The following is a 24,938-nucleotide window of genomic DNA, read 5'->3' as shown; positions in this document are numbered from 1 at the left end:
GTTCCCAAGCACCCCATAACCTCTGCCAGGCCAAATTCCACCCTCTCCCCCAGAGGAACTACTATTTGACTTAATGTTGCCATCAGGCAGTTTTACAGTGGTGGCTTTTTGTCTTTACATCCTTGTGTTTAAGAGAGGAACCCTTCAGACTCTTAAATTGTATTTTCCTGAAGAATAGATATAGAACTTGTTAGATTTCTACCTAGGAATAATTTACCATTTGCCTTGGTATATGTTCACGTGGTCTTATAGTAGTCCTCAGTTTTGTTTTTCGTTTTTTTTTTTTTTTTTTTTTTTTTCTTTCCTTCTTTTTATGGCCACACCTGTGGCATATGGAAGTTTCCAGGCTAGGGGTGGAATCAGAGCCACAGCCACAACAACACTGGATCCTTAACCTACTGAGCAAGGCCAGGGTTCGAGCCCGCATCCTTATAGAGACAACATCAGGTCTTTAATCTTCTGAGCCACAATGGCAACACATAGTCCTGTTTTTGTATGTTGTACTTTTGTAAATTTTTTTTTTTTTTTGGCCAAACCTGTGGCAAGTGGAACTTCTCAGGCCAGGAAGTGAACCTGCACTATGAGCCGGATCCTTAACCTTCTCTGTCACAGGGGAACGCCTTATCCAGTTTTTAAACAGTGAACTTTGAAAGCCTTAAGTGGTATTTCCCAGGCGCAATTCAGTCTGTTTTTACTCAACTAGTAATAGGTATTACTTTTGCCTCTACCCCAGACCTCTGGGATTACGTTTATAAAGATTCTTACCCATTCCTTTCCTATTTTCCATACAAATGAGTTTTTCCTGCATTGTCATTATTAGGTTTCTTAATAGCTTCTCTCTGATTTAAGATAGTTGTGCAAGTACATTTCAGCCTTGATGCTGCTGCATCCTTCTTTGTTGGTTCTCCTTTCATTTTCCCCTTCACTGTTTTCATATCCTCTTTGGCATTACAGTTTTACTCTTTCTTTTTTTTTTTGTCTTTTTGTCTTTTTTTTTGTTGTTGTTGTTGTTGCTATTTCTTGGGCCGCTCCCACGGCATATGGAGGTTCCCAGGCTAGGGGTCGAATCGGAGCTTTAGCCACTTGCCGATGCCAGAGCCACAGCAACGCGGGATCCGAGCCGCTTCTGCAACCTACACCACAGCTCACGGCAACGCCGGATCCTTAACCCACTGAGCAAGGGCAGGGACCGAACCCGCAACCTCATGGTTCCTAGTCGAATTCGTTAACCACTGCGCCACCACGGGAACTCCGGCATTACAGTTTTAAACACATTTCCTTTTATGTATTGGAGAAACAGAAGGAGCAAAGAGAGGGTGATTGGTATTAGTAGGTCATTAATCAGGTAGCGTTTGGACTGATGCAGGACTAATTTAGAGATTAGGTAGAGGCCAGTTGATGAAGGATATCGGATGGTAGAGTCTAGGTTTTATTCTATAGGTAACAGTAAGCATTTGAGAGAGTTTTGAGGTGGATATTGATAGAACAAATGGATGACTCTGACAGCAGTGCAAACAATGGATTGGAAAAGGTGAAGGGATTGGAGGTGGAGAGCAGGAAATCCAGGTAGGAGACTGTTGCAGTAGTTCAGGGATAGGTAAATCAAGGCAGTGCTGGTGACAGTGCGGTCACCAGGTAGAGCAATCAGTGCTGCCCAATTATAGGAAATGGGAGAGGGAGGAAATAGCCAAAGACTATGACTAAGAAAACAACAGTAGAACTCATAGAAATGGAGAAGTCTAGAGCAGTTCTTAGGGTATTTAATCTCAATTTGAGGCACATTGGTGCTTAAACCTGTATTGTGTGATTGAATGAAGTCCTAGGAGAGAAGAGGATTTTTGGACATTGAAGCACTGCTAGGGGTTAGGGGAAATGGGGGAAGTTGGTTAAAGAGGACAGACTTCCCGTTAGAAGATGGGCAGGTTCTGGGCATCTCATGCACAGCGTCGCGATTACGGATAGTAGCACTGTACTGTATAATTCAAAGTTGTGGGAGTTCCCGTCATGGCTCAGCGGGTTAAGAACCCTACTGGTGTCCACGAGGATTGTGGGTTCGATCCCTGGCCTCTCTCAGTGAGTTGAGGATCCATTGTTGCTGTAGGCTGTGGTATAGATCACAGATGCAGCTCAGATCCCATGTGGCTGTGTCTGTGGCATAGGCTGGCAGCTGCAGCTCCCATTCAACTCCTAGCCTGGGAATTTCCATGTGTCGCAGGTGCGGCCCTAAAACGACCCCCCCCAAAAAAAAAGGTGCTAAGAGAGTAGATCTTAAATGTTCTTACTCCAGAAAAGAAGTAGTTATTTATGTGAGTTGATGGAAGTGTTCACTAACAGTACAGTGGTGATTGTATTGCAATAATATGTGTATCAGATCAACACATATACTTTAGAGTTAAAGCGTGTTATATGTCAGTTATATCTCAGTGAAGTTGGAAAATTGAAGGATTGTACTGATAGATGAAACTTGGATGATGAATGTGGTCTCTGAGGAAGAGGATAGAGCAAGCAGAGCAAAAGTAAGAGAATTGAGTTTTGGGATATATCTATAGGATGCTAGAGAAATGGATATTATAAGGTCAAATAATTTTCATTAATAGTTAAAGGAAATACCTTTTTAGTTCTATAATATTAGTTGTTATGATTTCCTTTGATTCCCCTCCAAACATGTTTTACCTATAACCACTAATCTCTATCCACAAAACTAGTTATCTCTTTATCATTTATTTTTGAGATGCTAACACTGACTGACTTGGTATCCTCAGATTCTAAGGCAGTGCTATCTCGTAGAAATAAAATATAAGCCATGTATGTAACTTAAAATTTTCTGGTAGCCACATTTTTTTTTAAATAAAGTAAAAAGAGATGAAATTAATTTTTAAATATATATTTTGTTTAACCCAGTATATCCAAAATGTTATCATTTAAACAGGTAATCAACATAAAAAATGAATTTTAAATTTCTCTTTTTGTACCAAGTCTTTGAAATCTGGTATGTATTTTGTTTTTCTTTTTTTTTTTTTTGTCTTTTTGTTGTTGTTGTTGTTGCTATTTCTTGGGCCGCTCCCGCGGCATATGGAGGTTCCCAGGCTAGGGGTCGAATCGGAGCTGTAGCCACCGGCCTACACCAGAGCCACAGCAACACGGGATCCGAGCCGCGTCTGCAACCTACACCACAGCTCACGGCAACGCCGGATCGTTAACCCACTGAGCAAGGGCAGGGACCGAACCCGCAACCTCATGGTTCCTAGTCGGATTCCTCAACCACTGCGCCAGGACAGGAACTCCTGGTATGTATTTTGTATTTGTAGGACATCCACTTCTGGCTAGCTGCATTTCAGCCACACATGACTAGTGTCTGCCCTATAGGACAGTGCAATTTCTAAGGTGTTAAAAAGAGAAAGACACAAATTTGGCAAAGTCAAGTGAAATGTCTTTAATTTTCAGCTTGTTTTAGGTGTGCAGAAATAAAGCAAACTTAGAAAGGGACATCCCATAATGTTTCAGTGCCTCAGCACTACTTGAGGAAAATCCTTCCTGTGCCTGTAGAATACCAGAAACCACTGCTTTAGGCCTAAATTATGGTTAAATACTTCAGGCTTTTGCCATAAATCTCATATAACATTATAATCTTCCCAGCAGATATATATAAGCCCATTAACTAATATATCTTAATTAACACTTTGATATCTTCTCATCACAGTAAAACCTTTCAGATCACCATTCTTATGATGAGTATCATTAATCCTTATTAAATATACCCTCTGCTTGGACATGTCTTTTCTTAACATGATACCAAAAATCTGATGGTATATTTCCAAAAGTGTTAACTTAAACAAATATAAAAGAAGAAATAGAAATAGTTTAAAGAAATTATAAAAAATCTCACTATCAAGAATTAATGAGACAGAAGAATTACTGTAATTTATATTTAGTTGTATTTTATGTATTACATATATTACTGCAGTTTTCAAAATTAATTGCAAATTAATAAAACATTAAATGTGGGAAATTTTCATGTTCCAAAGTAGAATAACAGGTATTTGTGAGACTTGCCTTTGTGTATTTTATTTACTAACTTAAAATATTTAATTTAGATTAATTTTGAAGGTCATTGCAAGGAACATATTAATAATATTTATTGATTATAAATAAATTATGAATATTTGTATCCTAATGCTGTGACACATTTTTGAAAATTATAATGTAGTCAATCAGGAAGAAAATTACTTATCTAGTTTTGATTGTCAGATGTAATTTATCAATGGAGTAGTTAGGGATTTTCCTATGGGTTTTTGTTTTCATCTTGTTTACTTAGGATTTAAGTAGAATAGGAAAAACCGAGTCAGATAATACTTTCAGAAATCTTCTCAAGATGTGTTTATATACTTAAATATATTAACCTTACTTATATTTTTATTCTCAAAAGTTAAAAAATATATTAGTTTAAAGGTACCATAAGAGAAGTGGGTTTTTACTTAGAGTTTAACAAGTGTATGTGCTTTTTATGTAGCTGAGCAATTCCAGTTGATAGTTCCCTAGCCATCTTGGATCTTTTCAGTAGTTATTCTGTTGAATAAGATTCCTAAATAATTCTCTTTTTCTTTGCAGAGATAAAGGCAACAGTGTTTGATGACTGTAAGAAAGAAGACGAATGGAAGGTATAATTTGTTTATTTGCATAGAATTTACCTAAGGCTAAAGCATATATATTTTAATTATACTTCTGTAAGAGTATAGGGTCTAGAATCATACTGTTTGCATTTAAATCCTAGCCTCACCAGCTCTTAGCATGGCTTCTCGGTAACTTACTTGCTGTCTTTGTGCTGTTTCCTTGTCTGCAAAGCGGGGGTCTCAGAGTAATTATAAATATTAAATGAATTAATAATCCATGTAAAATACTTAAAATAGCGCCTAGAACAATTATTATTCTACAAGTGGCATTTTCTAATTTTAAGAAAATTTGATGTTTGATGTAAGGTACATTTATTTATTTGTTTGTTTGTTTGTTTGTGTGTCTTCTTAGGGCCGTACCCGTGGCATACGGAGATACCCAGGCTAGGGTCGAATCGGAGCTGTAGCTGCCAGCCTACATCACAGCCATAGCAACTCAGGATCCGAGCCACATTTGCGACCTACACCACAGCTCACGGCTGGATCCTTAACCCACTGAAAGAGGCCAGAGATCAAAACCGTGTCCTCATGGATACTAGTTGGGTTTGTTAACCACTGAGCCATGACAGGAACTCCATAAGGTACATTTAAATTGAACAAATTTTCTGCTTCAAAATGAAAATATTTGGAGTTCCCGTCGTGGCGCAGTGGTTAACGAATCTGACTAGGAACCATGAGGTTGCGGGTTCGATCCCTGCCCTTGCTCAGTGGGTTAACGATCCGGCATTACCGTGAGCTGTGGCGTAGTTCGCAGGCGTGGCTCAGATCCTGCGTTGCTGTGGCTCTGGCGTAGGCTGGCAGCTACAGCTCCGATTCGACCCCTAGCCTGGGAACCTCCATATGCCGCAGGAGCGGCCCAAGAAATGGCAAAAAGACAAAAAAAAAAAAAAAAAATTTCCATTTGCTCACTTATGTATAATTTATATGTACATATATTGACAAAGTAAGTTTCTGAGTCATGCAAGTTAATTGATGAGTTGAGATAATTTTGCTTACTGTGGTTACATTTTAATTTTATGTTACAAAAAGTTATTAAGTTTGAATAGGTTTGAGGGATTAAATTCTGTCTTGTGAATTCTTGGCAGTCAAATGCTTATACTGTTGATTTATGTTCATTTTAAGATAATGCTTCTGGATGAATTTACCACTAAGCTTTTGGCATCATGTTGCAAAATGACAGATCTTCTAGCAGAGGGTATAACTGGTAAGTGTTATAAATACTTATCATGAAAAACTCTTTTTATAATGATTGAGAGAGTTTGAAATAGTAGTAAATTTTAGTTAGTAGTTGTGTTTCTCACAAGGTTATGTTTAAATTTATTTATTTTTTTTAGTAACTCTAGGCATAATAATTACACTGGGTAGTCTTTTCTCTGTGAATCTTCAGTATAACCTCTGTAAGTCAGGGCTTTTTTTTCCCTCAGCTGACCCATATATAAGTAAGCACCCCAACCAACACTAAGTCAGTTGCCTTGTTGAGTTGGTTCTTTTTTTTTTTTTTTTTTTTTTTTGTCTTTTTGCTATTTCTTGGGCCGCTCCTGCGGCATATGGAGGTTCCCAGGCTAGGGGTCCAATCGGAGCTGTAGCCACCAGCCTACGCCAGAGCCACAGCAACGTGGGATCCGAGCCGCGTCTGCAACCTACACCACAGCTCACGGCAACGCCGGATCGTTAACCCACTGAGCAAGGGCAGGGACCGAACCCGCAACCTCATGGTTCCTAGTCGGATTCGTTAACCACTGCGCCACGACGGGAACTCCGGTTCTTGATATTTTTTACTCTTAGGTGTTTGTCAGAGTTTTGTACTTTGCACTAGATTTACCTTGATATTTTGATTGTTTGTGGTTTTCGTATATTGTTTTTAAATAGATAGTAAGATTTATATCATAAAATCAACTTTTGTACATATTTATAAGTATATAATACTGACTTTTACATTTCTCTTTACTATCTAGAAATGAGGCAGTTAACTGTAAATTTAAATCAGCTTTAGTGTGGGATTATGAAAAAAAAAATCACACTGCCACAAGTTGTTGTCTTCCACTAGGCAATTGTTGCTTTTTTGTTGTTGTTGTTTTTGCTTTCTTAGGGCCACACCTGTCGCATGTGGAGGTTCCCAGGCCAGGGGTCAAGTCAGAGCTGTAGACGCTGGCCTACACCACACAGCTCAAGGCAACGCTAGATGCTTAACCCACTGAGCGAAGCCAGGAATCGAACCTGTGTTCTCATGGATCCTAGTCAGATTCATTTCTGCTGTGCCACAACAGGAACTCCCAAGGATTGTGTTAATGAGATTTTAATTTCTCTTCATTGTGAGGGGGAATACCAGTGTCTTGTGACATTCATAATCACATTATCATCCATAACTCATCATCCTTTAACTCATTTATTTAAATTTGATCTTTATAACAACACTTCAAAGACAGATGTTAAAGCCCCAATTTGTTTTTTTTTTTTTGTTTTTTTTTTTTTTGTCTTTTGTCTTTTTTTGTTGTTGTTGTTGTTGTTGCTATTTCTTGGGCCGCTCCCGCGGCATATGGAGGTTCCCGGCTAGGGGTCGAATCAGAGCTGTAGCCACCGGCCTACGCCAGAGCCACAGCAACGCGGGATCCGAGCCGCATCTGCAACCTACACCACAGCTCACGGCAACGCCGGATCGTTAACACACTGAGCAAGGGCAGGGCCCGAACCCGCAACCTCATGGTTCCTAGTCGGATTCGTTAACCACTGCGCCACGACGGGAACTCCAACATTTCAAAATAATTAAAAGTCTGTTTTCTAAATCATATTACAATATTTTCTTTTGCTTTTTTTGCTTTTTCCTTTACCACAGCAGCTGCGGCATATGGAAGTTCCTAGGCTAGGGGTCAGATCAAAGCTACAGCTTTTGGCCTCTACCACAGCCACAGTGCAGGATCCGAGCTGCATCTGTGACCTACACTGCAGCTTGTGGCAACACTGAGATCCTTAATCCATTGAACGAGGCCAGGGATCGAACTCACATCCTCATGGATACTGGTCAGGTTTGTAACCCACTGAGCCACAACAGGAACTCCACATTACCATATTTTAACATATACATTATTCACATAAAATATGTATGGCATAAGAAGACTGTGAGACACTTTTTTGGGGACATTAAGCAATAAAAGTAAGTTAACACAGATTTCACTACAATCATTTAAAGGTAAAATTACAATTGTTGGGAGTGGAGATAAAAATAAAATTAAATACTTCTTTGGAAATCTTATAAGGTACCCTATCTAACAGAAGCTATGGTGAACTTAGCCTTTACTAGTATAAATTTATGAATGAGAGAATAAATCATCGTATTTAAAAGAGAAGTCTACAGAGTTCCCGTTTTGGCCTAGTGGAAACAAATGCAGGTTCAATCCCTGGCCTTACTCAGTCGTCAGGGATCCAGCCTTGCTATGAGCTATGGTGTAGGTCAGCTGTAGCTCTGATTCAGCCCCTAGCCTGGGGACTTCCGTATGCTGCGGAGAGTGCGGCCCTAAAAAGCAAAAAATAAATAAATAAAGGAGAAGTCCAGCAGTAGCCTTCCTTGCATGTCAGATTAGTGTTTTTAATTCTTTGTAGGCTCTTTGCCAGCATGAATCTTAAGATAGTTCTCTTGATTTGTAGAATGATACTTAGAATTAGTTTAACACAGTCTTAATAATTAATTTGACAATTTAGAATTCAGCAGTTTTAAATTCACTGTTTTATATTAGGTATTTTATAAACTTTCAACAATAAAAATATAATTGAGTAAATTATGGTGATATTTCATTGTTGAAAAATGCTTTATAAATATTAATTTGTGGTTTTAAAAGAAAAAGTTAATTGGCAGTTTATTTATTTATTTTGTCTTTTAGGGTTGCACCCTCAGCACATGGAAGTTCCTGGGCTAGGAGATGAATCAGAGTTACAGCTGCTGGCCTACCACAGCCACAGCAACGTGGGATCTGAGCCACATCTGAGAACTGCACCACAGCTCACGGCAAAGCCAGATCCTTACCCGCTGAGCAAGGCCAGGGATCAAACCCGCATCCTTATGGATACTGGTTGGGTTCATTACTGCTGAGCCACGACGGGAACTCTGGCAGTTTATTTAAAGAATAATATAGCAGTTAAAAAACTTAAGATTCTGGAGATGGACAGATGTGGGTTGGAATTCTGTCTCTTTCTTACTGTGTAACTTGGATAAGTTACCTAATTTTTTTAAGCCTCAGTTTCCTCCTTTGTAAAATACATGTAGAGTTGTTATGAAGTTTAACAGATGGTTACCCTGATTTCTTTCTTTCTTTTTTTTTTTTTCTTTCCCTTTTTTGACCACACTCGCAGCATGTGAAAGTTTCGGACTAGGGCTCAAATTGGAGCTGCATCTGTGACCTACAGCAGCTTGTGGCACCACCACATTACTTAACCCACTGAGTGAGGCCAGGGATCGTGAGACTATGTTGGGTCCTAAACCACTGAGCCACAAAGGGAACTCCTACCCTGATTTCTGATACCCTATTTTCTATTTATTATAGTAGAATATTTTTAAAAGAAATACACATTTTAAATACTTTTTTTTTTTTTTTTTGGTTTTTAGGGCTGCACCTGTGGCATATGGAGGTTCCCAGGCTAGGGATCTAATCAGAGCTACAGTTGCTGGCCTATGTCACAGCCACAGCAATGCCAGGTCCGAGCCCTGTCTGTGATGTACACCACAGCTCATGGCAATGCTGGATCCTTTACCCACTGAGCGAGGCCAGGGATTGAACCTGCAACCTCATGGTTCCTAGTCGGATTCTTTTCTGCTGCACCATGATGGGAACTCCTACTTTTTCTTCATTTCTTCATGGCATGTTGATTGCTTATGTTTGTAGATCTAACTATCAAATAATTGCTTTATTTTTTTTCTCATGATAACCACTTAGCCCAGAGTTTAGGGAAGACACATTTTAAGGATTAATTTTTCAAATGAAAACAAAATGTTAAACCCAGGATATATAATTATGTTTTCCTCTTCTTATAAATAAGAATTATAGTAAAGTTCATTTAAAAATTATTTCAAGTGGTTATATAAAATGACTTTTTCTGTTATTAGTTGTGGAAAATATTTACAAGAATCGAGAACCTGTCAGACAAATGAAAGCTCTTTATTTTATCACTCCAACATCAAAGGTGAGTATTTTGAATTTTTTGAAGTACATTCTTTTTTGTTTTTAAAAATTTATTTTATTAAGAAGACTTGACTTACAGTGTGTTCATTTCTGCTGTAGAGCAGAGTGATTCAGTTATTTATATATATAAATATATGCATTCATTTTCATATTCTTTTCCATTATGGTTTCCCACAGGATGTTGAATATAGTTCCCTGTGCTATACACTAGGACCTTTTTGTTTAGCCATTTGCATCTGCTAATCCCAAACTCTCAGTCCACCCCTCCCTGACACCTTTCTGCTTGGCAACTACAAGTCTGTTCTCTATGTCTGTGAATCTGTTTCTGTTTCATAAAGAGTTCATTCGTGTCTTATTTTCAATTCTACATATAAGTGATGTCATATGGTTTCTATCTTTCTTTCTCTAACTTAGGTTGCTTAGTATGGTAATCTCTAGGTCCATCCATGTTGTTGCAAATGCCATTATTTCACTTTTTTTTTTTTTTTTTGTCTTTTTGCTATTTCTTGGGCCGCTCCATGGCATATGGAGGTTCCCAGGCTAGGGGTCCAATCGGAGCTGTAGCCACCCGCCTACGCCAGAGCCACAGCAACGTGGGATCCGAGCCGCGTCTGCAACCTACACCACAGCTCACGGCAACACCGGATCGTTAACCCACTGAGCAAGGGCAGGGCCCGAACCCGCAACCTCATGGTTCCTAGTCGGATTCGTTAACCACTGCGCCATGACGGGAACTCCTTTTTCACTCTTTTTTATGACTGAGTAATATCCCATCACATATATGTTCCAAATCTTTATCGATTCAACTGTTGACTGACATTTGGGTTGTTTCCATGTCTTGGCTGTTGTGAATAGTGCTGCTGTGAACATAGGGGTGCACATATCTTTTTGAATTATAGTTTTGTCTGGATATAGGCCCAGGAGTGGGATTGCTGGATCATATGGCAATTCTATTTTTAGTTTTTTAAGGACTCTCCGTTCTGTTTTCCATAGTGGCTGCACCAGTTTACATTACCACCAACAATGTAGGAGGGTTTCCTTTTTTTCCATACACTCTCCAACATTTGTTATTTGTGGATTTTTTAATGATGGCTGTTCTGACTGGTGTGAGATAGGGCCTCATTGTAGTTTTGATTTTCATTTCTCTAATAATTAGCAGTGCTGAGCATCTTTTCATGTGCCTGTTGGCCATCTGTATGTAAAAAATACATTCTTCAGTATTTTTACCATTGACATGATTTGCTCTTAGAAAATGCAAAGTAATAAAATGTCCTTTATTAGAAAAATAAAACTAAGAAAGCCATTTGCTTAGGGAATTCTTTCTGTGTTAGAAAATGGTTTCATTTGCATTCTTCTCAGAGAGAATATGTAAGTGAAAAGATTCCTTTCTTTAAATTCTATGAAAGCAGAATTTAATTATATAAGTAATAGTTTCTTTCAATAATTTGTTGCTTGTGCAGTTTCTATTCAACCATAATTTTTAGGAGGATGGACATGTATGTAGAAGAAATAGTCTTGGATTAATCTTTCATTTATTTAGTAACTTCCCTGGAGTGTACATATATGTATGTGTACTCACACATGTATGTATGTATATATGCATATATGTTTATTTTTATGGCAAAGGAATTTCTTTAGTTTATGATCTAACCACGATTTAATTCATATTTAAAACCCAAACTTTTAGAGCCCTATTAAATCTGAGACACTTTTATTCTCTGTAATTCCTGAGAATGTGCTTTTGAATGCATCCTTTAGCTGATTCTTACCTAGAAATGTTAACTTTGCAATTCATTTCTTCTAGCTCTAGCAGACAGTAGGGAACAACTCAGACATTTACTGTGTAGTCTCTACATATTGGCTGCTGGTGAATTTTAATGACGTATCTTACCCATAGTATAATTCCATAAGATAAAATTCATGATCAGAAAAAATAAAATTAAAAAAGCAACATTTTCACCTACTAAATTGGCAGAGGGATTAAAAGAAGTATGTGTGTATTTATATATTTATTTTATCCATATTATCATATTCTAGCATCAACATCCATTGTCAATGGGTAATGGAGCAGAAACTACTATATACTGCTATTGGGAGTATAGATTAATATAGCCTTTTTGGAAAATAGTTTGCCATATCAAAAACCTTTAAAAGTTCTGTATATTGGAGTTTATTGTAAAGAAATAATCAAATAAATGATAAAACTAAATTCCTAGATAATATGTGGAATCTAAAATATGACACAAATGAACTTATCTACAAAACAAACAGACTCACAGACATAGAGAGCAGACTTGTGGTTGCCAAGGTGGAGGCAGGGTGAGGGAGAGATGGATTGGGAGTTTGGAATTAGCAGGTGCGAACTATTATATATAGAATGGATAAACAAGGTCCTTATGTATAGTTCAGGAAACTATATTCAATATCCTGTGATAAACCATAGTGGGAAAGATTATAAGAATGTGTATACACACGTAACTGAATTACTTTGCTATATGGCATAAATTTAAAGAAATCAAAATAAGTTCTTAACATTAACAAAAAATACTATGAAAGACCATGTGGCCACTGAAAATCTAGAAAATCTAGAAAAATTTAATGCTCTATGGAAATGTTTATTTTTAATGTTGTGACAAAAGCAGCATGCAAAATTGTGTATCAGTAACGGATTCAGAGAAAATGGTACCTGACTGTGACTCCTTTTTCTCCTGTAGTCAACTTCAGTTTCTGTTCCTGTCCCATTACCTCTTGGGTCCTCTAGGCCTGTAGGTGTAAGTGAGGCCTGGGGTTGCTTGCGTGCTTATAGAGAAACTTGGTGTGAGATTTCCTCCCTTAGGGGCTGGGTGAGTACCTGGAGACCAGCATCCGAGAGAGTTCCCAGGCAAGGATCATAAAATGACAGATTTTAGGAAGGGTTTGGCTGTAAGAGATCTCTGAACCTAGGGGAAAGGTCAGCTGGGTGGTTTGTTTGCTTTTGTACCTACAGCCCTCAGGAGGAGAAACCTCTTTACCTTCCTCCTCTTATGGTACTGCCTCTGTTTAGGCTACTCCAACAGCTAAACCTAAACCTCAGGTGAGCTGACAGAGAAAAGCAACCACATGTCTAAATGGGTCATATGGCCAGAGAGAGGTTTAGTAAGAATGAAGAAAACGCATGTCTAGCAAGATATAGGGGCTTGGAGGGAAGGATGATAACCTGAACAGAAAAATAGTACACTCAAGAGTCTGGTATGGCATATAAAAAACTTTGTAAAGCCCAGAAGTGTATTTTCTCAGTTAAATAGTTAATTGAAGAAGAGGATAATTGCTATGCAAATTTGAATTGATAGTGAGATCAAAATGGAGTATCTCAAAGCAAAAAACAGTCATGGAAATCATGGCAGGAAAGATAAGAGACTTGCAGGATAGATTCATGAGCTCTAACAGGAGTACACTAGTTCTAGGAGGAGAAAAAGAAACAGATGGAGGAGGGAGAGTGAAATTCTTTTTTCTTCATTTTTGCTTTCAGACTGTGGTATGAGGCAAATACTACTAAGACGTTACTATGTGCTGTTCCTCCTCCTTGCAGCCTTCTAACCTTTGTGGGTCTTTCATTCTAATCCCCCTTGACAGCTTTAGCTCCTTGCTCAGTCAGGAGCTCTGACACTTGTCCAGTCATTGTCTCAATGGTTTTATTGTCTGTAGAGGTAATACTTCCAGTACACATTGACTTGTCTTTTTCTTTTTCCTTTTTTTTTCTTTTTAGGGCCGCACTCAGCACATGGAGGTTCCGAGGCTAGGGGTCGAGTCAGAGCTGTAGCTGCCAGCCTACACCACAACCACAGGAACACCAGATCCTTAACCCACTGAACAAGGCCAAGGATCTAACCTGCACCCTCATGCTTCCTAGTTGGATGCGTTTCCGCTGTGCCACGAGGGGAACTCCACATTCGTTGACTTCTCAATTCCTTGGTCTGTTATCTTCCAGTGGTCTTGTCTTCTGTGTTGCTTTAGCTTCTCTTGACCTTTCTTTCCTTAATCTCCTCACCACCGAAACAGCACTCTGTTCATACGTTTTACCTTATTATTTACTATGTTTCTAGCTATAATTGACTAGACCACATAGCATCTCAAAAACTAGTTTATAAATTAAAATTTTGACAGTTAAGGTTTTATTTGATGATCAAGGTAAAATATTATTAGTTATTTCAAAGGCTAGCATATTTAAATTACAAATTGATAAAATGTATATTAACATCTAACCTTTTTAAGTCTGTAGACTGCTTTTTACGTGATTTTGGAAGCAAATCGGAGAACAAATATAAAGCAGCGTATATATACTTCACTGACTGTAAGTAGCATAGTAAAAGTTTATGGCTTCATTGTTTGAGATTCTATGAATCATGAAGTATTTTATGATATTTTTTCAATACTAGTGACTTTCTATTTATTGTTTGCTCTAATTAGGTTAGAAAGAATCTAAAAATATAAGATGCTATCTATCTAATTCATGTTGATGAGATAGAAAATCAAATCATTCTAAACTAGATTCAGAAGAGCCATTCTTGCTGGTATACCAGATGAAGGGGTTGATGGAGAGGGCTGTCCGTCAGATTCTGTGCCAATGACAGGGAGAATTCTTTTTTTCTTTTTTCTTTTTAGGACTGCACCTGAAGCAAATGGAAGTTCCTGGGCTAGGGGTTGAATCAGAGCTGCAATTGCTGGTTTACACTACAGCCACAGTAACACCAGATCCAAACCACATCTGTGACCTATGCTGCAGTTTGTGGCAATGCTGGATGCTTAACCCACTGAGTGAGACAAGGGATTGAACCCTCATCCTAGTGGATATTAGTTGGGTTCTTAACCTGCTGAGCCACAATGGGAACTCTGGAATTCTTCTTTATATCAAAGTTTCAACTTGGGATTTGATTACAAAAAAAAAAAAATGAGACCCTTTGGGAATAGCACTAAAGAAGCTGCCATCTATGCAAATAAGGGAAAAACCTATCATATTTCTTTTTCTCTGCAATACATTCAAATACAAAGCAGGTAAACAATCAGAGAAGTCCAGAGACAGATACAATTCTGTTTTAGGTTTTATCTTATTCTGCAGCAATAAAAATGTCATTTATTTAAGTTTTGGTCTCTAAGTTGTGAGAACCATCATTTTAAGTAGGATATTATTTCTCCTGTAAATTATTTATCTCATGTTGGTAGTAGTTTGCAGTTTTAAAAAATGCCATATCAGAAGTATTTGTCATTTAAGTAACATTATTTAGAAATTCATGTTTGTGGAATAGATAAAATTTAATGAATATGAAGCCTCCTAATTTTAGCAATCTCAAGACTAAAGAACATCACATTAAAAGACAGTGGAGTCAGGGATTGAGACTCCAACCTGGATCTATTGAAACTAAGCAGTTAGGTAAAAGGGGGGCAACATGGGCCCTGTGGTCCAGAACTTATTAGTTTAGAGGCTTAGAATTCCTGACAGTGGAGAAGTTCCTGTAATTCAAAGAAAAATTTAAAATTTGTGTGGAGTGGCTACACATAGTGGCAGATTTAGAAAAATAGTATAAATTCTTAAGTTTTCAAAGTCCTATGAAAGTTTATTAAGTCCTCAGTTTGAACTTGATTTTCCCTCCTAACAGTTAAAGTTTGTTGTGTTGACAGCTAAAGAAATATATCTCAGGTTATGGTGGATGTGAATGGGGACAGTGGAATTTCTATTACAGACTTGTGATTAGAATGCATTTGCTCTGTAAAGTGAGAAACAATATCTACATATCATTTGTGTCCTCATAGTAAACTCCTTTGTGAAACTCCATAATTATGTATAAAAAATATTCTTGGACGTTGGAATGATTTATTCAAAAGAATGAAAATTTAGATGGAGTTACATGCTTTAATTTTTTTTTCCCTCTCAGTTTGCCCTGATAGTCTCTTTAACAAAATTAAGGCTTCTTGCTCCAAGTCAATAAGAAGATGTAAAGAAATAAATATTTCCTTCCTTCCTCTTGAATCTCAGGTACTTTATATTTTTCTTTTTTTAATTTACTTATTATTAAAAAAAATTTTTTTTGAGCAGAGAAAGGTTTATTACAAGGGTCAAGCAAGGAGAATGGGCAGCTTATGCTCAGAAGACCCAAACTTCATTTAATTTTAGTTCATGATGAATTTTTATGAGTTTATTTGTTTTGTATTCTAGAGATGTTTTATATGTTACGTATTTGGTGAATTTTAAATCTACAAATAAACATTTCTTCAGATGAAAGGAGGAATATGAGTACTAAATTGGAACATGTCATTAGTAATGAAAGTAGAGCTTAAATTTCACATCTGCCACTAAGTCCTGTGTGTGTCAAGGTTTACAGCCCTATCAGGATTATGTATGTGCTTTGTTAGATACCTCCAAAGAAATAAAAACTTTTGGAGTTTCCATTGTGGTGCAGAGGAAACAGATCTGACTGGGAACCATGAGGTTTCAGGTTCGATCCCTGGCTTCACTCAGTGGGTTAAGGATCCGGCGTTGCCATGAGCTGTGGTGTAGGTTGCAGATGTGGCGTGGATCCTTCATTGCTATGACTGTGGCATAGGCTGGCAGCTACAGCTCCGATTGGACCCCTAGCCTGGGAACCTCCATATGCTGCCGGAGCAGCCCAAGAAGTGGCAAAAAGACCAAAAAAAAAACAAAAAAAAGGAAAGTCAGGAGAGGAGGACGTGGAAGAGGGAAAAGGAAGAAATACGAATATAGAATGAAAACCGGCTTGTAAATTCTATATGGTTCATTGGAATATTAGATAATAGCTTAGAATAATTTAAACTGTGATAACAACTCCTCAAATCTCAGTGCATTACAACAACAAAGTTTATTTCTCATTCATATTATTTCCATTGTGATTTGACAGGCGCTTTTTTTCTACATCCTCTTCATTCTGGGACATAGAGGGAAAAGAGAAATGGTGGAGCCACGTGATGGCTTTTACAGCTTCCGTGGGCAAGTGGCACACATCCCTTCTACTTACATTCCAGTGACCACAGAAAGCCTGATAGCAGCGAGTGGAAAGTATAGTCTCATAGGGAGAGGCCCTAGAGCAGGGTCAGTAAATGCTTTTGAACAGATACTATCTACTGCAGTGGGATAGTGTGCTAGGAGAAAGCCCCAGTCCAGCTGTAGGGTACTTGCCAAGCGTTTGAGCTGCACAGACATTAAGTGGATTAACTTCAACTAAGTCTTGGTCCATGTTTAGGCTATTGCTGTTGGTGATGGGTTATGTTCAGAGAAATAAATTACTTTGTATTCAAGGAAATACAGTCAAGTTTATTCATAATTCAGTAGTTAACCTATAATGTTAATTACCTACTTCTACCCTCAATGCCTAGGCTAAGGGGGATATCATTGTTTTTTTTTAAAAAAAAAAAAAAGGCAAGGTTAAAATTAGTTTAATGGGCAACCCTCAAGTCCGATTAGAGAGCTGCTGCTTTTGTATTCTTTGAATAACACAGTAAATCTCTAATCCAGTTCCTTGTATGTAAGTGAATGCATTTGTTAGGTGAAAAATGTCTGTGAGGTTTCACTGTATGTATCATAAGATCAGTACTTGTCTGGCACAATGCTGTGCCTTTTGAGGACGTATATCTGTATTTTAAGACATTATGACTATAAGCTAGAGAAGTGAAGATATTTATGTTTAAACTTTGCAAAATGTCTAGGTTATTCTCCAAAGGGTTAAAATTTTAATGTATGTCAAATGTATAGATCAGTTTTGTCTTTGTTGTATTTCTTTGTGCCAGGTATTAGATTTTTATTTTAGTTTGACTCTCTCAGATTCCTTCATGTGCTGCACAGGTAGAGAAAAGAAAACTGTACAATCTTATATGAAACAAGAATTGAAGAAGAGAGGTAGACTAAGCAGGAGAGTGAGAAAAGAAAGGATGAAATCAAGATGATAGAGAAAATGAGATTTGATTAAGGTAAAGACATGGTTGTTTCAGGAAACAGCATGGTTAGTGCAAGTTTTTTTGTTTGTTTTTAGTATCTCAGGGAATAGCTGTGTTTTTCTTGACATGTTGGTATGTTTTTTTTTTTTTTAAATCACGTTTCTACATTGACAGTGTCTCTTTTTTGGCCTAACTTAGGTATATACTCTTGATGTACCAGATGCTTTCTACTACTGTTACAGTCCAGACCCTAGTAATGCAAATGGAAAAGATGCCATCATGGAGGCGATGGCCGATCAGATAGTCACGGTATGTGCTACCCTGGACGAGAATCCCGGAGTGAGATATAAAAGGTGAGACACTCAATAGTGTCTTTATAAGTTATGCTATTTGCTTTTTGGTGTAGACGTAAGTAACATCTCTTCTTTTTGGTTTGCAGAATTTAATTTCCCTATAAAATTGTGCTGTGCATATAGAAGATTTAAATTTTAAGGCTTAAATTTCAGAGTAACTAATAGCCTCTGTTAAGCTCTGAATTTCAAAATTTCTAGGTTATTCTCCAAAGGGTTAAAATTTTAATGTATGTCAAATGGTATGATTTACAGGTGTATTTTTCATGAGTTTAAGGGATGCTTAGAGGAGTGTCATTGTCATATGGGGAATACTGTCTTACACTTCATGTTTTTTAAATTTTTAGCAAGTTTTTAAATGGCCATGTGATCTGGATACTGGTTATAGCATCTCTATCGATGGTATCTAAGCCCAGTGGCCATTTAATCTAGATTTTTGGAGTTTTTTAAAAGTTAAAATTTGACTTTAGTACTATGTACCTTTATTTATTTGCTTCTTTTTAAAGGTGAATTTGACTGTAAAGTGCATAAATTGTGTTTATATGACTTACTAAATCATTCCAAAGTGAATATAACCTATCTAACTTCACCAAGGTCAAGAAACAGAACATTAACAGCATCTTAGAGGCCCCCTCATGATCCTTTCTAGTCACCACCCTTTGTCTCTTACCCACAGGTAACTACTATCCTGATTGCTAACCTTTTTTTTTTTTTTTTTTAATGGCTGTACCAGGGCATATGGAAGTTCCCGGGCTAGGGATTGAATATGAGCCACAAGTGCGATCTGTGCTGCAGCTGCAGTGGCGCTGGATCCTTTAACCCACTGTGCCAGGCCAGGGATCAAACCTGTGGCTCTGCAGCAACAAGTCACCATGGTCAGATTCTTAACTCACTGTGTCATGGCAGGAACTCCTATCCTAACTTCTAACACTTATTTTAGTTTTGCCTCATTTTGAACTTGGTATACATGAAATCATGACTTTTTTTATTTCTGGCTTTGTTCAACATTATGGTCTGAGAGACATCCATGTTGTCCTGTATAGACAGACAGCTTGGGTTGTAATCTCTGCGACTTGCTCACTGCGTGGTCCTTCTGCCTTCAGTTTTCTTATCTATGAAAAGGGAATAGTATGCACCTTATAAGGTGTTTTTAGAATTGAGTTAATATACGTATAGCACTCAAAATAGTGCATGGCACTAATGGTAGAAGTAAATATACTGTACTACTACTAAGTATTATCACACATTTCTCTTCGAAAAGGTTCTTTAAACATTGACATTTGTCAAGTTAGTTGGCTAAATTGTTTACTTTTAAGATTCATGTACTGGTTTATACTTGTTACATTATTCTTAACCATTTAAAAATCTAATTTTAATTACTTAAAAAATATAGTAAATCTTCTTAATTCAGATGTTACGAAACAAGCTCTTTATTCATACCGCAAGTATTAGAAACATTCTTTTTCTTTTTTTTTTTTTTTTTTTTTTTTTTTTACAGAATAAAATACATACATTTACACACAGTTACATTCACACAGATTATTATAGCATGGATCTTAAACAGATTAAGTGACTCCCACTGGAGAAGTGGAATGGAAAATATGCTGAGACAAATAGGAAATTTATTCTATACTTTATCCCAATTTTATGGCTTTCATCTTTACTACTTAGTTTTATCTATTACATTTCAATTTTTCTTTAAAAATTAGCATTATATTAAATTGTTATATTATGCAACTAAAATTTATAAAGAAGAAAGCCTTATATACCATTAAATATTTTATATAGCATAGTAAAAAGAATAACAACTGGTAAGCATAACAAAAATAATATACCCTCTGAAAAGAAGTAAAATATAAAATGCATAAGTTGGTTAAAAAACTGTAACTATATAAATATGTCTTCACAATTTGTTCCATCTCATTGATTCTTTTTTTTTTTTTTTTTTTTTTGTCTTTTTTTGCTATTTCTTGGGCTGCTCCCGCGGCATATGGAGGTTCCCAGGCTAGGGGTCCAATCGGAGCTGTAGCCACCGGCCTACACCAGAGCCACAGCAACGCGGGATCCGAGCCGCATCTGCAACCTACACCACAGCTCACGGCAACGCCGGATCATTAACCCACTGAGCAAGGGCAGGGACGGAACCTGCAACCTCATGGTTCCTAGTCGGATTCGTTAACCACTGCGCCACGACAGGAACTCCTCATTGATTCTTCAATAAAGGCATTACACCATTCTAGGTGATGTGATAAACAAGACATTATAGACTTTCCATTGTACCATGGAGAGAAATGGTTATTAATAATACAATTGTAAAACTGTATTATTTAATTGTACAGTGGCATTATTTAATTATAATTATCATAAGTTCTTTGATGAAGAGGAAATCAGAATCAGATCTAAGAAGACTTCAGCATTCCAAGAATGATGTCAAATGACCCCCTTCATGGTGGATTATGCACTTAGTTACTATGAGATATATTTCTTCTCCAGAGATTCCTTGTTTGTGTATCAATTGTAGATTTTTGGTTTGCACTTATTCTGAAGTTTTGATGTAAGAGTCTATATGTATATGAGATTGTTTTAAGTTGTTGTTTTCTTAATTGCAAGTTCATTTCTGGTGTCCCGCATTTGTACCCGCCTCTTCTCATGATTTCTGATTTTGATGGTATAATTGTGCATGGATGATTTCGTATCTTTACTGTATATATACCTTTACTGGTGAGCCTTGTCATTTGCGGAATTTTTGTTTCCTGTTGCTGATCTTTTCTTTCCTGCCTAGAGAAGTTCCTTTAGTATTTGTTTTAAGGCTGGTTTAGTGTTGCTGAATTCTCTCAGCTTTTGCTTATCTGAGAAGGTTTTTATTTCTCCTTCAAATCTGAATGAGAGCCTTGCTGGGTAGAGTATTCTTGGTTGGAGGTTTTTTCCTTTCATCACATTAAGTATATCATGCCACTCCCTTCTGGACTGCAGAGTTTCAGCTGAAAAATCTGCTGATAACCTTATTGGGATTCCCTTGTATGTTACTTGTTTCTTTTCCCTAGTTGCTTTCAAGATTTTCTCTTTGTCTTTAATTTTGGTCAGTTTGATTATTATGTGTCTCGGTGTGTTCCTCCTTGGGTTTATTTTATATGGTACTCGTTGTGCCTCCTGGATTTGAGTGAGTGGTTCCTTTCCCATGTTAGGGAAATTTTCGGCTATTATCTCTTGGAATATTTTTTCTGTCCCCTTCTCTCTCTCTTCTCTTGCTGGCACCTCTATAATACGGATGTTGCTGCGTTTAACATTGTCCCAGAATTCCCTGAGACTCTCTTCGTTTGTTTTCAATCTTTTTTCTCTTTTCTGTTCTGCGTCCATAATTTCTTCTAATCTGTCCTCCACCTCGTTTATTCGTTCTTCTGCCTCCTGTATTCTGCTGTTAGCTGCTTCTAATGAATTTTTTATTTCAGTTATTGTATTTTGCATCTCTTCTTGTTTAAGTTTTATATCTTGTATCTCTTTGGTTAGTGTTTCCTGTAAGTTATCCATCTTTGCCTCCAGTTTATTTCCAATGTCTTGCATCATCTTCAGCATCGACAGTCTAAAGTCTTTTTTCTGGAGGCTGAGAATCTCCTCATTTCTTAGCTGATTTTCTGGGGTTTTTCCTTTCTCCCTCATCTGAGTTATAGTTCTCTGTCTTTTCATTTTTATAGGTTTTTGGTGTGGTGACCTTTTTACAGATAACAGAGTTGTAACCTCTCTTACTTCTGGTGTCTGCCCCCCTTGTGGCTGAAGTTGGTATGGGGGGCTTGCTGTAGGCTTCCTGATGGGAGGGGCTGATGCCTGCCCACTGGTAGGTGGAGCTGATTCTAATCCCTCTGGTGGGTAGGGCCTAGTCTCTGGATGGGATTAGAGGTTGCTGTGTGCCTGAGGCTCTTTAGGTAGCCGGTTTTACTGAGGGGTGGGGCTGTGATCCCACCTAGATTGTTATTTGCCCTGGGGCTTCTCAGCACTGACTGACAGGTGGGGCCAGATTTTCCCAAAATGGCCACCTCCAGAGAAAGGCAACTGCTGAATATTCCTGAGAGCTTTGCCCTCAATGTCCTTCCCTCACAACAAGCCACATTCACCCCTGTTTTCCCATGATGTCCTCCAAGAGCTGCAGTCAGGTTTGACCTAGGTTCCTGTGGAGACCTCGCTCTGCCTTGGGACCTAGTGCACGTGAAAGTCTGTGTGCGCCTTTTAAGAATGGGGTCTCCGTTTCCCCCAGTCCTGTGGAGCTCCTGCGCACAAGCCCCGCTGGCCTTCAATGCCAGATGTTCCAGGGGCTCTTTCTCCCAGTGCCAGATCCCCACACGTGAGGGTTTGATGTGGGGCTCAGAACTCTCACTCCTGTAGGTGAGTCTCTGTGAGCCAATTAGTTTTCAGTCTGTGGAGCTTCCCACCCGGGAGGTATGGGGTTGTTTATATCACGAAATCACCCCTCCTACCTGTGGATGTGGCCTCCTCTTTTTCTTCTGGAGTAGGGTATGGGTTTCCAGTCCATTTGGGTTGAGATTGCTCAGTCTTTAGTTGTGAATTTTGTTGTTTTTAGGAGAGAAGTTGAGCTCTAGTCTTTCTATTCTCGCCATCTTAATCCCGTCTCGTCTCTAGAAACATTCTTTTTCTTATGGGTGATATGCTAATCACATTCGGAACTAAGTGTTGATGTTATGTTAGAATTCAGTCTCTGCTCAAGCTTCTGCTCTGGATGTTTAGCTCTCTTTAGGAAATGAGTAATACAGTTGGCTATCTGTATCCTTGGATTTGGCATCCTCAGATTCAACCAATTGTGGATCAAAAATAAAAAAACGAAGTTCCAGGGAATTCCAAAAAGCAAAACTTGAATTTGCTACATGCAGACAGCTATCACAGAACATTTACAGTGTATTAGTGTTATAAGTAATCTAGAGATGGTTTCAAGCATATGGGGGCTGTGCATAGGTTCTGTGCAAATACTGCATCATTTTACATAAGGCACTTGAGCATCCCTGGGTTTCGATATCCCAAGTGGTCCTGGAACCAATCCCGTATGAATACTGAAGGACAGCTGTAACCAATTTATAATTTAATTGCTCACCTATGGACCTGTTTTGAGTTATTGTAATAGTTAAATAATCATCCATCCAGGCTTTTAAAATCCTACCTGTTCTTTCACAAAGTATTGCATTATGCCTTAAGGACTTTTCCAGTATAATTCTAACATAAGATGATTTTCTTTTGAAAGTATTTTAAAGAAAATGTGTAGTAAATTATTCTTTATAGGTCCTGCTTCATTTACTTTTGAGGTATAAGACATAAAGCCCCTTTAATACTTTGAAGCCTTTACAAGGAGATCATCCATTTTTGAGGTGGGTGTGCTAAGTGAAGAGCCTTTTCCAACATTTTTCTTATATAAACTCAGAAGTTATACCGAAATCACTGCTCATGAAGTTACAATTTAGAGAATGACTCTATCATTTTAGAAGGGAGTGATATATAAGATTTTATGCAAAAGATTGTATTGGAAAGTTGACGAAATGTAAGGGAGCATGTGGGGAAATCTCATACTGCTAGTGGGAGAGGTAATTGGTCAAGTAATTTGCAGAGTGATATGGTAATATCTAGAGAAGTTGAAAATGTTCATACTGTATGATGCAGCAATTATACTTTGGAAATAATATGTCTAGAGAAACATGTACATGGAGATATATGTACAAAGATACTTGTTTCAATGTTGTTTGCAGTTGTATAAAATTGAGAATGACTTAAATGTCCGTCTTGTGGGGAATGAATCTGTAGAATCCAGTATAATCATGTGATGGAATACTAAATAGAACTAAAATGATTAAATTTGATATATGTGTCAACATAGATCTCAAACATACATATAACTGTAAAAAATAATACTGTTAAACTCATATAAATCAGTACATATATGTATAATTATAATGACTGGAAGGATACACATCAAATTCATGGCAATAGTTGCCTTGAGGAAGGGGTGGCTGGGGCAGGGGAGAAGACCAGCAATTGGGAAGGGAATAAAGAAAACTGCAGTCTTATTTATAATAATTTCCTTTGTATGAAAAAATCTGATACACATATGATAAAGTTTACATTAATAAAACCCAGGAAAATTGACATAGCATTATATTTGACATATTACTATCTGAGCTTCTCCGTGTTTATAAAGTCTTTTAAATTAATAATTTCATGGTTTAATTTTAGAATTCAACTTGATGATATTGTAAAATGTGTCTTGATGGAAAGATAATTGTTTGAACATTTTTTCCATTTCTAGTAAACCTCTGGATAATGCCAGTAAGCTTGCTCAGCTTGTTGAAAAAAAACTTGAAAACTACTACAAGATTGACGAAAAGAGCCTAATAAAGGTAATATATAAAAGATAAGTAGTGGTTAAGCATAAAGTCTGTCTCATTTCTTTATAAACCAAGTATACTGTTGTTCATTCCTAGTCCAGTATTGATTTGCTAATCAATGAGACACAGATCCCCAGTTTTATTTTAGGAATCATTAATATAGATGTTAATGGAAATCTTTTTTTTTTTTTTTTTGTCTTTTGTCTTTTTTGTTGTTGTTGTTGTTGTTGTTATTGTTGCTATTTCTTGGGCCGCTCCCGCGGCATATGGAGGTTCCCAGGCTAGGGGTCGAATCAGAGCTGTAGCCACCGGCCTACGCCAGAGCCACAGCAACGCGGGATCCGAGCCGCGTCTGCAACCTACACCACAGCTCACGGCAACGCCGGATTGTTAACCCACTGAGCAAGGGCAGGGACCGAACCCGCGACCTCATGGTTCCTAGTC

General features: G+C 37.7%; 1 protein-coding gene across 1 annotated transcript in view; it reads left to right on the top strand.

The window, feature by feature from the left end:
• Nucleotides 1-24,938, top strand: part of STXBP3 (syntaxin binding protein 3) — a 59,914-nt gene that overhangs the window by 4,738 nt on the left and 30,238 nt on the right. The window contains exons 2-8 of the mRNA XM_021090106.1: nucleotides 4,609-4,658; nucleotides 5,793-5,874; nucleotides 9,766-9,842; nucleotides 14,093-14,171; nucleotides 15,751-15,851; nucleotides 17,963-18,117; nucleotides 24,416-24,506. Of these exons, the coding sequence (XP_020945765.1) occupies nucleotides 4,609-4,658; nucleotides 5,793-5,874; nucleotides 9,766-9,842; nucleotides 14,093-14,171; nucleotides 15,751-15,851; nucleotides 17,963-18,117; nucleotides 24,416-24,506 (635 nt within the window). The remainder of the gene's footprint in view (nucleotides 1-4,608; nucleotides 4,659-5,792; nucleotides 5,875-9,765; nucleotides 9,843-14,092; nucleotides 14,172-15,750; nucleotides 15,852-17,962; nucleotides 18,118-24,415; nucleotides 24,507-24,938) is intronic.

Source organism: Sus scrofa, chromosome 4 (assembly GCF_000003025.6).
Source record: "Sus scrofa isolate TJ Tabasco breed Duroc chromosome 4, Sscrofa11.1, whole genome shotgun sequence".
NCBI lineage: Eukaryota > Metazoa > Chordata > Mammalia > Artiodactyla > Suidae > Sus > Sus scrofa.
This window is presented reverse-complemented; position numbering and strand designations above follow the sequence as displayed.